Source organism: Ochotona curzoniae, unplaced genomic scaffold (genome assembly GCF_017591425.1).
Source record: "Ochotona curzoniae isolate NIBS_2020 unplaced genomic scaffold, NIBS_Ocur_1.0 contig_1, whole genome shotgun sequence".
NCBI classification, from domain to species: Eukaryota; Metazoa; Chordata; class Mammalia; order Lagomorpha; family Ochotonidae; genus Ochotona; species Ochotona curzoniae.
Window position 1 is genome coordinate 22,527,238 of NW_024464918.1, and position 18,059 is coordinate 22,545,296.

Below are 18,059 nucleotides of genomic sequence, written 5' to 3' on the forward strand. Positions count from 1 at the left end.
AAGCAGGAGGGAAAAGTCAGTTTCTTAAAGGGACTTCATGAAGAGCACTTTAGACTGAGAGCCAGGACACATGAGCGCTCCCTGGGCCTTAATGTCTAACTCACTGTAGACTTCAGGCCCTCTCTCCTAGGATGCAGAGAGCAGGAATTGGACTGGGTGATGACTATGGCTTCCCGCAGCTCCAACACTCCCTGGAAAGTGCTATCAGCATCCCTTCCTTCAGGGCTGGGAGGAGGAGAATGGCCACAACTGCAGCTCAGACAGGCCTGCGATGTGACACGTGTCCAGGGGCCCTTGGAGTGTTGGCATTTCCATTTGCATGTGTCTGCGGTTTTGAAAGAGATAGCTCTATTTGAAGAGGTGTCATCTCATTCTTCCTCATGTCCCACAGAAAACATCATGGTTTGTTCTCTGAGATCATACAGCCTGCTGCCAGTCCAAATTTACCCAAAGCATCAGGGCAGTGGCTAACACAGTTGATCCAAACTCAGTGAGCCTGAGGCTGGGGTGGTGAATAGCTTCTTCTCTGGAATCAGACGGTCTGCCTTCGTGTTCAGTTTCTACCACAATCTATTTGTGTGATAAGGAAAAAGTTGCTTATCTTCCCCAGACATTTGGAATGATCACAGTGGGTTTCCCATGAAGTGACAAGGAATATCAAATGGATTGATGAAAATGGGAGACCTAGCAGAGACTTTGGTAGGAAATTGCTGGCATCTGTCATTATCAGACATGCTACAATTTTGCCAAAAAATATGCATATGCATGCTAAGGCTTCTCTCTCCTAGGATTCCAATTCAGTGGGACTGATAGAACAAGGCACTGATGGAGGTTCAAAAGGGCAAACTCTACAGGCATTTTCAGACGAGCAGCCAGGCATGTGGCTCTACTGTGACCTGACAAGGTGTTCTTAGCTCAACACAATGAAGGCTGTGGGATGTCTTAAAATCACTTGGTTGCCAAAGTATCTAGATCAATGCTGTCAGTGTGGCTTGGATACCCATTAAACCACACATTCTCGGCCCTCCCCCTCAGTTTTCAGAATCAGACCCTCCAGGGTTGAATCCCTGTGCTTAATCGTGCCCTTCAGGTGCTTCTAGTAAGATTTTAAATAAAGTTTGAGAGTCCTCTTTTGGAGGAAAAAATGGCTTAGTGGAAGGTTGCTGCCCTAGTAAGTATTCACAATATATCTGTTGAATTCAGTTGAAAGAATATTGGATATTTATCTTTTTAATGCTGTTTACATGCATGGGATTAATGTGGCTTTCAAGAAGTATTGTTTCATAAAGTTTCCTTTAACTCCATGAGATAGTTCCTTATTTTATGGGTGAGTTGTTCACTGGTAAAACGGCAGGCTCAGAATGGGGAGAGTTGGGGTGATGATTTAGAATGTGCTGGCATATGAGGCTCTAAAAGAGCTTGTGTTGTTATCTTAAAACCAAAGAACCAAATAACCTAAAGGAACTACAAGTCCTTTTTTAATTGTTTCTATTGTTTCCCTCAGCCCAGATGCTCAGCAAAGGAGTTCCTTGAGGGCCAGGACATGCGAGAAGTTCCAGCCTGGTGCTCTTGAGCTCAGTCCCGAAAGTGGGACTGACTTCACATGGCCTTGGCATGGATGGTAAGTCTGAATCCCAGGCCCACATGCTGCTATGCTTTGCTTCTACTCAACACAGTGAGCTGTCCACGATGTTCCCCTCTGTGCTAAGAAAATGAATTCAAGCACGCTAAGACAATGGAGATGGTTCTATCTCTGACTGATTGAAAGTCACAGGAATGCTGGGAATCAAGGGTCATTCTGGGGATGTGGGCTTCAGGTCATTTCCCCAGGCTCAGCACTAGATTCCTGCTTTCTTTGTGATGAGCGCTGCCCTGTGTGTTGCAGGGCATTTAGCAATATTCTAGGCCTCTCTATGTGCTAGATGCCAATGACATGTCCTAGCCCTAACTGGGATCCTGATGAAAATACCTCCAGATATGGCCCCATGCCCTCTGCAGTGACAGGCCATAAAGCAAAACTAACCCGAGCTGAGGATCACCACCTCAAACATGAGCAAAGGAGGAGAGGAATCCAACCTTTCCTTTTTCCTTTCCCTTGAGACAGAGGATCACATTAAAAATCTGATTTCATCTTATGACGTCATTGAATTCAGCATCCTTTCTCTGCTGTTTCTACTCTTCCTGCCTAAGCCTCTGTTTAATTTCAGACTCGGTCACAGCTACACCATCTGCCAGAGCCCATGGCCAATTGGTGGATAGCACTACCTCTTTCAAAACTTTACTATACTTGCAAGTATTTAAAGAGTATGTGTACCAGGTTTGTTTGTTTGGTTGGTTGTTTTCCTGGGATGCTTGTTAAAATGCAAGTTGTTAGGCACTAAGTCTTAACAAGTCATAACAGATCTGGAAACCTAGTACAGTATTCCTATAATATAATGTTGTGTTCTATTATGAAGAGCGTATGCACCTGTATTTTAGGAGCATCTGGGAGCAAGGGAAGCTGTGAAGGAAGCATGCTCTGCTCCTCTTATCCCTCCACACTGAGTTTTTGCTCTGCTTCTTGTGTATAGGAATGATATTAAGAAATCTAAATTATAGATGATGCCACAATTATCCTTGTCTCTGATATGCCAAGCAGGCATTATTGTTCCTCTGGATGCAGCCTTTATTCCCTGAATAATTTAAGGAAAACACACAAATGCTAGACACTACGGAATTGATAGAATTGGATGGGGCACTTAAATTGGTGGGGTATGAAAGTATCTATCAGGACAGTTTGTTATGAGCCATCCAAACCGAATGTTATCTTGGCTCTGAACTAGTAAATGAGATGTCTGGGGAGAACTGTAACAGGTAGGCTCTAAATTAAAAACATTTTTTTAATGTCAAATTCCTACATACAAGAAATACTCATTTACATCATGGAAAGCTAAGCCATTTCAGAACCAACTCCTTTAACCATCAGTCTTTTCAGATGAATGTCAATAATTAGAATCAACTAGAGTCAGTTTCTGCCTGCTACTGAAAAGTTGAGTTAAACTATAAGCCAGGTGGTATGCCACGCAGCTCTGTTGAGGTGGTGGGAGTCCAAGGCACATTAAAGAGATGAGTGGTTACGCTTGCTCAGTTGCAAAAATGCCCACACCAGAGGCCCATGCCCTGGCTCATCAGGGTTGGAATATCACAGATGTAAGAGAAGACAAACCAAGGCTTCACTAAGAGTACCACCAAGAAAGTCACGCCACCAGACACTCCAAAGGGTGGCCATTGTTTGGTGACTCAGGCAAGTCCCTAATGAACTGGAAGAGGTAGGCTGCAGGGATGCATTCATCTGACAATGGTTAATTCTGGTCCATGAGCAGTGTCTGAGAAAGTATTTAAACTGTATTTTCTCCAGAGAGGGAACCCTTGGATAATGTTTGAAGAACATTTATCTATATATTTGAAGAACAGTTTTTCATTTTTTAAAATGTACTTCTATCTTCATGTACAATCCTTGAAATGAATTTTCTCTATTTTCTGAGTGGCAATTAATCATGAATTTTTTGGCAGGGAGAGGGCTTGACAAGCCATGTGTCTCTACCCAAGGCCTTTGTAGATGGTACAGCCGTGCGTGTGCACAAGGGCACCAACTGAGGAGGCAAGCAAGCACTAGGCTCAACCTGGGTTCTGCCGGGTCAGCGCTGCGTGTCAGAAAGCTGGAGTGGATGAGGGGAGCATATGTTCCTAAGATGCAGGGAATTCTCTCCGTAGGGTTATATGAGTCAGGCTGAGAGCAGGTCCTGCTTTCACTTAAAGCAGGGGTGCTGTTTGAAAGCCACCTTCATGCTGAGTGTCACCTTTCGGAGACCTGCCGAGCCTGTACTGAATGTCAGCAGCAGTAAAGGTACAGAAGAAACCAGGCATTGGAAGAAAGTGGAAAAAATTCTTTTAGACAGTCTATAAATAAATAATGACCCCGAGCTTTGAGATTAGAGGTCATACAAGAAAGTGTTTCCAAGCAGAGGTGGGGTCTGCCAAGTCAGGTTTAAAACTCAACTAGGTAAATAAATGATGAGTGAGGGCTGGTAGACGGAGCCGCAGCTCCATGGTTCCATGTGCAAATCCTTTTTGCAAAGACTGAATGAATATGAAACTCTACAGAGAGGAAATCTCCTCCTTGGCAACTCTCCAAGCTCAAAGCAAGGGCATGATATTTACGACATATTTATGTACCCTTCAGGTCATTACTGATGTGGTACCAATAAACCCACAAGCACATGAAAGTGAATACCAGGAAGACATGATCAACATTTATTCACAGTTGGCAAAAGCTTGCTCTGGAGAGCCTCTGTCGTGGGAGAATTTGAACCTCAGCAATTCACTAATTGACTTCATAGTCATTGCTATGTCCCTGCATCACTTTCACATTCATATAAATATTTACACACAAACACAAACATTTTATAAACATGATACTTTGCCTTAAACATACTCATTTTTTTTTTGTGAAATTCAGAAAATGTGTACCCTGTAAATCTAAAAACAAGTTGCCAATGTAAGAAGGAAAGTGCAAAAACAGATGCAATGAGGGCAAAATAATGTTGCCATTTTGCAGGTACTATTGTCTGCCAATTTCTAAGCTTGAGGATTGCCTTGAATTCATAGGAGAGATTATTGCATGTTATAAGATATTAAGGCAAACTATTACCAAAAAAATACAAACAGAAAAATCCCGAGATTTTCCTTGAGGGTAAGTAGTAGAAGAAAACTGAGACACAATGATTGATTCAGTAAACTCAGTGTTTAGGGAGTATTGCTGTACTATGCCACCAGCTGAAAAGGTCCCCAATACTATCCCTTGTACTCCCAAACAGAGCTTGTAGGTAGAACTTAACTGAATCCGGCAAGTCACCTTTTTGTGTGTGTGATGTTCCTTTGTTGGAAATAATCTGTTCTACGTGCATACCTTTTCATTGATTGCAAAGAAAGCTTTTACTTACCATGTTCATCAAGTAAAATATTGTCAGGCTTCATGTCCCTAGGGAGGTAAAAAAAAAAAAGTTGTTCTCAATCAGACAAACAGAACTGTAAGGGAAGGGCAGAAATGCTCAAGAATGCTAACGCATTGAAGCTGTGTACTCGCGTTTCATTATCCACAATCCTGTAGTTTGCCAAGTGAGAGATCAAGTTCCCTTTCATAGCCCCATTCCGAGATTTGAAAACTGAGGCTTCACCCAAGACCACAGAATTAGTAAAGGGAAGAACTAGTTTCCAAATTTGGCTCTTTCATTCAAAAACACAATTTTTACAGCATACTGTATCTAAACATGTAAGCACTGAGCTATATGATAAAATGTGGCACTTATAATAAAAATATTGTAGCATTGGTAGTATTAGTTAATTTCTGAGTAGCTCTACAATTACATAGGTATGTGAACTTGCAAATTGGGACAAATATGGTCCCTGATATGGCTGCCTTTGGCACTTGCAGGCGTTAGAGTTTTAGTATACTGTAATGTCTCTAGTTCCTGGACCATCCTTTCTGTGTCATTTCATGAAGGGCAAATCATCCACGCACTGATACACAGGGTGGTGATTACAGCTGATCACACTGGCTACTATGCTGGAAATTTGCCAAAAAGTAAATTTCAGTTGCTCTCAATTCATAGAAATAAAGCCAGCTTTGTAAGAAAGCGAATACTCTAAAATTCTTAATAACAGCATTCACTTTGCTGTGAATGAAAACATTGTGTTGTATGACTTAGTTGTACACAATGTTTATCTTAGCATACTTGAAAATTAAGAAATTAACATGTTAGCCTAAAGAACAAAGTCCACTCTCTTCCAGTGCTGGGATTAAGTGGATAGCAAAGAGGAAAAGTGATGGCTGGTAGTCTTCCATGTCCTCCTGAATAAGGGTTCTTGTCAGCAGTGCTTCTCAATCAGGGAAGGCAGTACAGCTTACAACAGCCTTCAGGTCTCTGGGATTATCCCTGCCTTTCCCTAATGTGTCATCAAAGCCCTTCAGACTGACTTCACAGAAACCATTAGGGAAGAAATTCTGAAAAAGGTTTTGTGAATGTGTTTTTTAATCCTGGTCAAGTGGCTTTTATGTTGCTGTGATAAAGTGACCTTAGTCTTGGACACATCAGACACTCAGCATCCTCTTTTCTTGAAAATATTGAGTAGCAGGTCTCTTCCCTACAAACAGAACTAAGTGGATGCCGTATCCAACATACAGATGTGTAGCTTACCTTATGGATTTCAAAGATGTTTCTCACTTAGTATGTGAGGTTGTTAAAATTGTGACTGCAGAGAGAACTCACCTATACTGCTGGCACACTCCTCTCTCCTGTAAGGTATAATTGGCTTAGAAGATGCTACCCAGGGGGTTCAAATTGCATATCTCTGTGACTAAACTCTCATGTTGCAGATCTGACCACAGATAACTGGATTGATTCCATTATCAAGTAAAATTCACTCCTATGGCACAAAGTCCCATTCATAGCCTGCTTCCTGTCACACAGAACACAGAGGGTCCCCCTAATGTCTGTGAGTCCCCCAACTGTTCCTGTCTGCACCTGCTACTCTCTCTGAACTGGGGCCTTGTGATTCCTCTGCTTGGACCTTAATTCAGGTGCCATCTGTGCCTCCTGGATATTCCAGCACTGGCTCCAGTGCCCCTGTCATGTCTGGACTTCATGGTATATTTCTTCCACTGTCACATGTATCCCATTTACAGTTTTTGTTCTTCAACTAGACCATGAGCTCCTTGACATCAGGGATGGTTTCTTGGTTAATATCTCTTTGTATCACACACAATCCTGGGGCCTAGTGATCGGCACATGTGTGACTCAGTCACACGTGGAGAATTCCTAATGCATGCAAGATGATTGACCTTCACAGTGCCTAACAGTGCCATTGCACACTCTCAAACATACGCTACAGCTTGAAGCCAGACGTGAACTGGAAGCTGGGTTCTTTTCCCCTCTTTGATCTGCATCTTGTGAGCATTGGTCAGTGTTAGGTAAGAAAGAGGTCCAGAACAACTCTGTCTGAGAAGGAAGCAACTTTTATGTGGCAAGATCAGTACAAAGATCTTCGCTTACACTACATAGAGGTCGATGGCAGAAGTGAATTTTTTTGGGGTCTGACATTTTGCTAGCTTTCTATTAAATACCTGAGTATCATTTTTTTTCTTATTTATTGAATCTACACATTATTATGTCTACCGCTTTCCCCAGAAACTTACAAAATAATAGGGATCAGCAGTCTAACAATTAGGTTCCTGTACTGCTTCTAACTTTACTCTTATATTCATTTGTATATCAAATATTTATCTACTTTTGTAAGTTACCGAACTAGGATGTAAGAAACATAAAAATAGAAGAGGCACAGTCCCCATGGGGCTAGAGAGGACAGGGAAGATTTGGAAGGAGCCGGACCCCAGAGGAATTAGGTAGTCGCAGGGTAGGTCCACCACAAAGTCAGAGAAAGCATGTGAACAGATCTCAGAAAAAAAAATGCAAAAAGATGAAATACATTACTAAATATAAAATTAAATTATATAAACTCAGCTTGTAACTATACTTTCTCCATTTCTTAGTCACTACAGAGAAGATTGCAGTATGTTAAGATTGTTTACCCTGTGCTAAGAGAAAGAAAATGAAAAATGCAATAGGCTGTATAAAAATTGCTAGAACGAGTTAAGATTTTCTACTTCTGAATTTTGAAAGCATCACTTCCTTATTTCTCCAGTCTTCTCAAGTCAACCAATATTTGAAATGACTTACTTGGAATACTATTTAAGTATTCTAATATAATGTAATTCAGGGGTTAATAAGCTAGGATACCCGTCAGGATCACCGAGGGAACATTGAGCAGCGTAATTTCTCTGACTTATCTCAGTCCTAACACATATACTCTCTGGAGACAGGTCTAGGCATCTGTCCAAACCAGTTACCTGTAGGACATTTGGGAAGGCAGTGATGCCGTTATGTTCAGAAATGCCAGCTAGCCATTGTCCAAATCCAAAAAAACTGAGTCTTATTGTAAAATATGAACCTCATAGAAGCTTATCTGTGGCCAAAAAAAGCATTGGAAATGTACAAAACTACCATTCATCAACAAATTCTTTCGAGGCCTTTTATCACTTCCATGTCACTAGCAGAAAGCTAATCAGACATCCCTCTCACTTGCTATTGATCTTTTTTAGTGAATTCAGTGGCTGTGTGGATGTTCCATCTAGCATCTTGGCTTCTCAGTGCCTTGACTTTCCTCCAATAATTTATCTTATCCCATTCTCCAGTCCTCCCATCTCCTTAATTACAACCTTGTCATCCTTGGAGTTCATGACTTATCCCGGATCAGGGTAGCCTTTGATCTGGTAGTTGCTTAGTTTGCATACCTACCACTCAGACCAACAGTTACTGGCCTTGTAACATTTTTTCTTTTTGTAAATGATTTTTGACAGAGTGACAAAGAGAGGGAGCGGTAAAGGGAAATGAGATCTAGAGACATCTTCCATCTACTTTCCTATCCCAATCCAGGGCTGGACCAGATTGAAACCACGGCCAGGACTCCATCCTGGTCTCCCACAAGGCTGGAAGGATTCCATGTACTTGGAACATCTGCTGCTTCCCAGCCACACTGGCAAGAACCTGGATTGGAAGTGAAGCAGTTGGAACTTGAACCAGCATGCTAATATAGGCATACTAACACTAGCTTAAACCTCCTGGTTTCTCACTGTCACTCCTGATCTTGTCCCATACAAATTCTCCCTCTGGTGCTCAGGGTGCTATCTCCTCTTAGCTCCTAAACTGTCCTCAGAATGTTTCCCTGCCTTCTCCTATACCACTGATTTCTTCTCTACCATGAAAATGTTATGATTGAGTCTCCTGAAAATGCTTCTCTTGATCCATAGTCACTATACTCATTGGCTCATTGCAATGTTCTTTCCTTTGGGAGTGAAGATTGATAGGTGAGAAATTAGCAACAGCCACCATCATTTTCGCCTTAGCCTGTTATCTAAATAGCTATCCATCCCCTCCACTCCACTGACATTACTGATCAAGGATATTGGCCAACTTCTAACTGCCATATCCACTTGTAACATGATCATTTCTCAAATTTAACTTCTCAGTAGGTTGGTCACTGCTTCTCTCCATTCCGTGGGCTCTCTTCCCTTCCTCAACCTTATTGCTGGCTCCTCTCAGGCGTAACCTCTAGATTTGTGGTTTCCCCAGGATTCAGTCTTATATACAGCTGCAATCTACCCAAAAAACTCATTTATTCCTGTTGTGCAATTATCATTTGTATGCCAAGTAATTGTGTGTTTGATATCTGTATCTCTATCCCTGACCCTGGAATTCTAGCTTAATACAGTCTCCGACTTGGATGGTTTCACTATTTTTCAATGTTGTAATAGTGCAAACATGATACACATTCGGTAGAAACTGTGCTTGGAATGTGTATCTCATTGTGGGGTGATAAGCGATATGCAATATTGACACTTGAGACACGGGGCGTCACTCTAGGCAGTGTAGTAACTACCAATCATGCATTGAGGAACTTCACGAATGATGCGCTACAGTGAACTTCATTGCCAAGCTCTGGTATTCAGATTAGGTGTGGGAATTGCAATTTTGGCTTATGGTACTTTCAATTTCTAACGGACTTATCAGGACATAATCCCAAGAGGAGTCCAGCAGCATCTCACATGAAACTTCCTGTTCAGTGTTGCTAGCTGTGTTTCTAAAATCCATCATAAACACGCCCTAAACAGAATCTTTGAAATCCATCCACAACCTTACCCCAAACAACACAACTCTTGTTACAGAATTCCTTACCCCAGTATAGGATCCCAATCCTTTCATTAAAAAAAGTTAAAATCTTGTAATCATCTTCAATGCTTCTATCTCTCAGTTCATAACATCCGATCCTCTGTAACTCTTGACAAGTCTACCATGGCTATCATCATCTCACGGATGATTTTTCCTTAAGATTTATATATTTTTATTGCAAAGTCAGATATACAGAGAGGAGAAGACACAGAGGAAAATCTGTCTGCTGATCCACTCCCCAAGCGGCCACAATGGCTGGAGCTGAGCCAATCCAAAGCCAGGAGCCAGGAGCTTCTTCCTGGTCTCCCATGCATGTACAGGGTCCCAAAGCTTTGGGCTGTCCTCAACTGCATTCCCAGGCCACAGGCAGGGAACTGGATGGGAAGTGGGGCCACTGGGATTAGAACTGAAGCCCATATGGAATCCCAGTGCATGAAAGGTGCGCACTTTAGATACTAAGCTATCATTCTGGGTCCCCTGCCTTCTCTTCTTTTCCCTTGAACATCTGTTGTCCACATGGGGCCCAAGATGAGGCTATTCACTACACATAACTAAAAATCTACTGGATTTCAGCTCACAGGGTGTAGCATCCAAACCATTGGCTGAGTATTTATGCCTCATGTGTGCTGTAGCTCTGCCTAACCTTGAGCTGTACCACACTCTACTCTCCAGTTCTGTGCCACGTTTCAGCCTCACTGGCCTTATTGGTTCCCTTTAGCTTTCATTCTTTTGTCTCCTGCCTGACTCCCTCACTTGGCTTGTTGCTTCCTGTCATTCTGTCCTTACCACATGGCCTCCAGCACCTTCTCAGTCATTCTTAGCACACCACTGATTGTTAAATATTATAGTCCCAGGAGCTAATAAGAGTGCCCAGAATAAAGTAGGTATTTAAGCAAACATTTATTGTAAGAATTAATGGCTCCTGTCCTTGGCTTCTGAATTTCCAGATAACTGTCTGGTAAATAACAAGAACCAACAAACAAAATGGCATCTCAATGTGACATGCACTGTCTTTATGATCGACCAATGAGAGAGTTGATCATTTTCAGTAAGTCCATGAGCACGTGCTATAGTAGCCATAAAGAAGTGATCTGTGCAGTGTGGGTCTAGGACTTCACAGAGGGGCTTTGATGTTTCAGAGACAGTGAAGTCCAGTTCTAGGAACAAAAGTTTCTCTGGAAATGCTTGACAGTGTCTTGATCTGACGAGACACAAAAGGCCATGTCCTGCTGAGTCAGCGGACTCCCATGGCGAGAACCAATGCATAGCAGGGTAGAAATCCTATGCTACCTGTGGTAGGGTCCAAGGCGGAACTGATAGATCCACCTTCCTCACTTGAGTGACTTTACAAGGTACTAGTGGAGCTTAATAAGCTAATTACATCCCTTGGCTACATCAACTCTGGCATCAGGTTGCTTACCCCGCTATCCAGGGCGAGCTGCCTGAAAAGACAATGAGCACATCCAAGTCTAAGTGAGCTCCTTCATTGTCCCAAGGCTTTGTTATTGATCCACAGTTTGGGTTTTAACTCTTTTATTCAACATTGTATTCAACTGTATCACTTCTGGATTTTTCAAAGAGTAAAATCATTTATGCAAAATATTTACATAAATGACTCTATAACCTATGATTATTTATTACTTAGGGTGTCATGCACAGGTTATTGGTCATAAAGAGAAGAGCAGGAAGAGTAGGAGGATTGAGGGATACTGTTTGAAGCACAAGGCAGAAGTGAAAAGCCACCAGGATTAGACTCTGATGAACCATGTGCTGTCTTTGTAAATTGTGCCTCTGAATCTGTTTATGATCCAAGCTGCATGCTAGTTGTTATGTACTCTTGGAGAATCCACTTACGTTTTTATTTTATTGGAGAGACAGATAAACAGGGAAAAGACAGAGTCTGAGACCAAGACAGAGTTTCCATCCATCCGTTCACTACTAAAATCTGCAATGGCCAGGGTTGAGCAAAGCCAAAGCCAAAAGCTATTAACACAGTCCTGGTCTCCCATGTAGAAGCCTAATTCCTTGATCCGTCACTCCATTGCCTCCCAACATTTGCAATGGCAGCATGTTGGAATCAGAAGTTGGAACTGAGAATTAACCAGCTGCTCCAATGAATGATGCAAGCGTGTAACTGCTAAGCTACCCTCATGCTCTTTCTCTGGGCAGTCTGCTTCTGCTCTTTCTTCATCAGCCACACCATTCTTCTTCCCTAAGATAAAGTCTTCTCTAATTAAAAAAGAAAAAGCCTGCTAAGCTAACTGCTCATTCTTTCCCATAAGTAATTAAAGCCCTTTGAACTAGCCAGCTATTCTTCATGTATATAAATGGGAGCGATGTCTACATCACACAGCTGTTTGACAGTTCTGAGACTTGTTGTCAACAAGTGTCTGCTATGTGACTGCTGCTAAACTTCAGCACATCCCAGTTTGTTCATGGGAATCTGGTTATAGTGGCTATATGAGATCATCAAGTATGTCAAAGGAATGTTACCAATGCTCAGAAAAAAAATGTATTGGACATATTTGCATATTAATTTGCTTTAGGCACAACCAGCTTTTTCATCACACAGATGGAAACCTGGGTCACAGTTAATGCATTTTACCATTCAGGAAGCAAGGACACAGAGTATTAGAGACCTATCACAAATCACATAGCCACAGAGAGCAGGCTGAACTTAAGTCTCCTGAGTCCTTCTCTCAACACCAGAAAGGTTGGGAAAAGTGCCCTAGTTATAGGAAAGAAGATCTTAAAATTAGGATGAACCAAAAAGGAACAAACTCAACTGAACTCTATTGATCAGACAAGCTATTTAAGCTATTTCATGACGGAATCCTAACAAACGAAGCAGAAAAGTATTCAATTGCAAAGTGCAAGAACTCAAAGTACCTTCACGAACAGCAGGAAAAACAAACTTATCACTTGAAAATGAAGCAAAATCAACTCTCCTGGCAGCAAGAAAATTTAAAAAGTGAAAAAGAAAACTGGGTTTTTCCAATACTTATTGTGAGTCTTTTAGAAAGTTCTAGAGGGAAGAAGACTTGAGAAACCAGCCAAGTTGTAGAATAAAATCAATGAATACATACCCTAAAGTGTTTTTGCTAAACAGCACCAATGTTGATTAGGTGTCATACGCCAGAAACCACACTCAGCATTTTGTACTTGTATTGTGCACCTCCCACTGCCCCCTCTTAAAGGAAAACACTTGGAATTAGGTTTTGTTATCCTCCCAGTTTTACAGGTAATGGAACAGCCCAAGGGAGACTGGAGAACCTTCTAGGTTGTATAATTCATAAATGGTAAAGCTTGGGTCAAAGCATGCTCTGTGAAAAGCCAGACCCTTATGCTTCCTGGAGAAGGAAAACTGCAGGTGGATCAGTTACACGCCAGAAAGTATGTAAGTTGCTAGAGGAAAGGAGTCAGACGGGGAGAGCTGTTGTTAGGGACAACCCCACCATGGGGCGGGGGGGGGGGCGGATAGAAGCTGGATATGGAAAAGAAATTAAAGGTGGAAAATAAGTTGTCTTGGCAGATGCTGTTGCAAAGCAAGGCTGTAGAAGGAAAAGTGCTAGGACCAATTGCTTAAATGAGCAAAATTGCAGCTTGGCAATGATTAGTTAGGCTGTGAATTAGAGTTTTGGTTAGGGATGGGCATTGTGGTAAGTGACAGAAACCTAGCTCGCATTGGCTTCCACAAAGAGTGTGAGGATGCATGCACACAGCAAGGTTGCCAGCTGCCAGCGGAGAGCTGCTGGTTGCAAAGAACAAGGATCTGTGGTTTCCTGTTGAACATAGCTCTGAAAGCTGCTCAATGACCCAAGAGGTAGAAACAGCTCTGTATTCATGTATTCAGGTCTGAGCTCAAAAACCAGAAATCTGTGTAGACTACAAAATTGACGACACCACTACCACCCAGGAGTGACTGTTCTATCCTTAACAGGGACAGCTTTGGCCTATTCCCCTGCTAAGTAGAACCTGTTAAGATGCCCAACCATAGAACTGAACCTCTCTCATAACACCGGATTCTAAGGAAAAACATGCTCTCTGAGTCTTCCTAAAATGTACCTCAAATGGTCCAGATCCAATCCAATCCCTTCGTAACACCCTGTCTAGGAGGCTCCATGGTTCTCTGTTTGCAGTCTATCAAATAAAGGCCAACAAAACCAACTTGGTTGGACTGTAGATGTGTCCCTGCAGGTCTCTGACAGGTGGGAATCAACAAGCAACACACTTGAATCATAAACAGTCTGTGGGAGAAACACACAATCCAGGTCTCGTGTGAAGTTTCACTCTAACCAAAGATCCAGCTCCATTATGTCATTCCACTCTGTCAACCTAACAGGTTAGCTTGTTGCTGCCTGATTTCAGAGTAGTGTTCCAACGCCCACTCTATTGTGCATTGATATATTGGGAACAGAGTGTAACAGGCCAAAGGAAAGTCTAGTTCAGGCAAAGCAGCCCTCAGGGTAGGCACTTTCCCTTTTCAGCTGCAGCAATGTGACTGCTGTCAGAGTCCCAGCCTGTCCGCAGTGCCTGGCATCACATGCACTTTCAGGGCAAGAAGAAGCGGATGAGGATCCCAGTCTGTTTTTTTTTTTCTTAACACTTGTGTTACACTATTACAATAGTAACTTCGTGAAGAAATACTCCAGAGTCTGAGAAGGACGAGGCTGTTTTCCCCAAAGTTTCTGTAGGGAAAGTAACTGTAGGCAAAGACATGGTGGACAAACACAAATCAATAGCCATAACTTAGAATCTTTCAGAATAGCCATTGTACATATATTAGAATTTGTCATCATCCTGTGAAATATGTGAGGTTGTCTTCACTTTACTGAGAAATGAGGTTTGGAGACCGAGTTCACTGTGTACGATTGCCTCTTGTGAGTGACAAATCTGAAATGCGACCCTAACGACACCACTTATTGCTAGCGAAGAACATGAAATAATTGACATCATAGTAACAACTGTACAGGAAGAAGTGTCCATGTGAAATACGTGTCTTCATATTATCATAGGCTTTAGAAGGATAGCAAACTATATTATTATGCATATAATTACATATTTCTATCCTCACATAATAATACTAAAACAGGATATCATAGTATAAGGACTATTCAAAAACTTCATGTATAAATGTATAAAACGCATGCATTTCAAAATATTTGACAACTAAATAAACTGCTTTTTTTAGTTCTATCTTTCCATCAAGTTTTTAAAGCATCCTGGAATAGACATAATGCCAGCCAAAAAAGACTAGAGGTAAATAAAGCAAAATGGATCGCCCTAGGTATTCATTTTAGGCAATACATTTTCGTATTTTTCTCACTTTTTCTAAAAATGTGTATTATGTTTTAGCTAATACACAGACCTGTGCTTTCTCTCCCAGATCCTGTTTGTTTCCCTTAAAGCACACTACCCTTGGGTAGCTAACCTTGTTTCCCTCGCTTATAGTCCTCTGTCTTCAACCAAACTCCATCCTCTAAGACAAAACCCGTGCTTTCACTTTTCAAAGCTTTACTCAGCCTGGTTCACAATTAAGGGAAACATAGGATGTGTTAAATAACTAAGCCTAAAAGAATGAATCTCAACTTTCATATTGAAAGTTTGCTGGGGAAAGCACAATTTAGCTTTGGGTAAGTCACAGGTTGCATATTAATGAAATTCTTAGCCTTGTAGAAATGACTAAAAGCTCAGCCCAGTCTCGTTAAATATTAACCTGTAAATAAGCAGCTCTTTGCCTTTTTACACGTGGGCTTTCACAAATGGGTGGCCTTGAGTGAGAAAGACCATGGTTTCAAAGACCTTTTGAAATTGCCTGATGCATAAACACAAGGAAGGCAGACTCTCCTGTTCTCACAATGTGTAATTCATGCTCATTCATTATTTGGTAGCTTGGGAGCAGGTGCTGAATAGAAAACACCAACCTAATACCCTCATTACTGCACTGCCATTTTGTCTTGGGGCTCAAGTGACCCCTTTGTTTTTTGGGAGTTAGAATAAGAACACGGGTGAGGGATTGTGATCTGTGGAAGAGAAGATTGACGGAAACAAAAAGAGAGGGCATTTTCCTAACCACTTTTAGAAGATTGGTAGCCTGAAAATCTATTTCACTGCAGTTAACAGAAAATATTTTGAATGCACTAAAAGGAAAAAAAAATCAAGTTACACACATACAGTATAAGTAATCTGATAAATTACCATTAACCTTCAGCTTTTAATTCTATCATAGTGAACGTGCTACTTTGGTAAACTGAAAATATTTGACTTTGTTTACTGAAACGCAAACGTGAAAGAAAACACTGTGGACTAAGAGGAACAGTAATAAAAAAAAAAAAAGCAATTCGTATCTTAAATATCTCACCGAATCTGAATGTAGAAATTAGCAAAGACAGCCTCAGGGTAATGTAAAATACATTACCAACCACTAAAGTCAGTAGACCTGACTTCTTAAACATTCTTTAGGGGTACTTCAGCCTTTGAAGTAGGTCTAGCAAGTTTTGTTACTTGTTCCTCCCCTTTGTAGCATGTTGGAAACAGCACGTGTGAGTAGCCAGAGAAATATAGATGGAAATCAACACAACACACTATAAATATGTATCGTGTTGGTTTCCTGTGGCTGCCAGAACAAAATACCACTAAGTGCATGGCTTGGAAAACCCAGAAATCTGTTGTCTCACCATTCTGGAAGCTAGAAGTCTAGAATCACAGTGTCAGCAGGGCAGGAAGCTGTTGAAAACCTGCAGAGGGGGGATTCCCTTGCCTCTCCCAGTTCCTGCTGGCAGGATGCAGCTGTTAGCATCCTTGGCATAGGTACTCATCTCTCCACTCCTCCATCTTCAGCTACCATCTCCCTAAGCCTCTCCACATCATCTTCCCTGGGGTGTGTACATCTCTGTGTCCACCCTTTCTCTTTCTAAACCATTTATGTTAGGTTAGGGCTCACCCTAATGACTTCTTGTGACTTGATTAACTGTAAAGGACCTACTTCCCTAAACAGTCATCCTGAGGTACTGAAAGCTGAGATTCAATCTATCTTTTCCAGCAAGCGGATCATAATTTAATACACATTAGATACCATCTGGAAACACGTCTCTACATTTTATTGCTATCGGGTGAACAATGTTGAAAAGCTCATGTGTTGTTGAGGGTAGCAAGACCTCTGAATCAGACAACACTGTATTTCAATCTGGCTTGCATGTGCGACCAGTATTTGGTAAGCTAATTTCAGCGTGGTATTACTATTAGGTCAGGCAATCTACACAATGTGGTTTTAGCACAACGCCTCGTTCTTGGTAAATGCATAATGAATGGTGGCCATTGTTAAACACTAAGAAAATGACAGGTGAGGGCACTTTAAACAGCTAATGGAAAATAGAATTAAATTATAAGCTTAAAATTTTAATCCATGCATAATTTTTCATAATATATACTTTCCTTGGATTTTTAAAAAGATCCCATTCATATGTATTTTGTGGTATAAATTAAATGGCTGAAAGATATTGATGAGCTCAAAGACGTAAACACCTTCAGGACTAGAAAAACATCTCTCCAGATGGCTCGTTCCCACTGGCTTCCAGAGCTGGGGTGCATCTGGGTTAGCAAATTCATTCATTAAGACTTCATCTGTCATTCAATGATCATTGATTAAAATGATGAGCTGCAGAAAGCTGTTTTTCCCCCCATAAATTATCATCTCAAAAAAAAAATAAGATCTGACTCTTAAGAAACCACAGTGTGTGTAAGTCAAACATCAAGTTGAAATCTGAAGCATAGACTGGGCCTGTAATAAGCAAAAGCTCTTAGCCAAAACAAACTTTTCCTTTGCATCTGAATTGCAAACAAGACCTTGATTGGCAAATGTGCAAGGAACTGTTTATCACTCCTTGATATCACCTGCCCCTTAGCTCCCTCAGTCGTACACACCCTTCCTGCAGGGCACGAGGTGGGTGGCAGAGAGCAGAGAAATAACAAGGAGGTGGTACTTTGGAGCAGATCCTACCAGAACTAAAGGGTGATTATCCTAGTGTCTTCCAGGATATAGGAATTGTTTCTGGTCACCTGGACAAGCTTCCTGACTTCTCTCCCAGGGACCCTCAGGCGATGTTCTGAGTCCTGGAGGATTTCACTGGAGGGCCTTTAGAGACCTGTGTGGGACGACTTAATGGTCATCCTCAGGACCCTCATCTCTTGATATTCATGCTTTTGTATAATTTGAGCCAGTTCTGTGGCCTATCT

The 18,059-nt window shown here is 41.6% G+C and overlaps 1 protein-coding gene across 1 annotated transcript in view; it reads right to left on the minus strand.

Moving 5' to 3' along the window:
• The window catches only part of STK32A (serine/threonine kinase 32A), a 104,832-nt gene that overhangs the window by 24,093 nt on the left and 62,680 nt on the right, over positions 1–18,059 (minus strand). Inside the window, exon 5 of the mRNA XM_040976034.1 lies at positions 4,983–5,020. Within this exon, the coding sequence (XP_040831968.1) occupies positions 4,983–5,020 (38 nt within the window). The remainder of the gene's footprint in view (positions 1–4,982; positions 5,021–18,059) is intronic.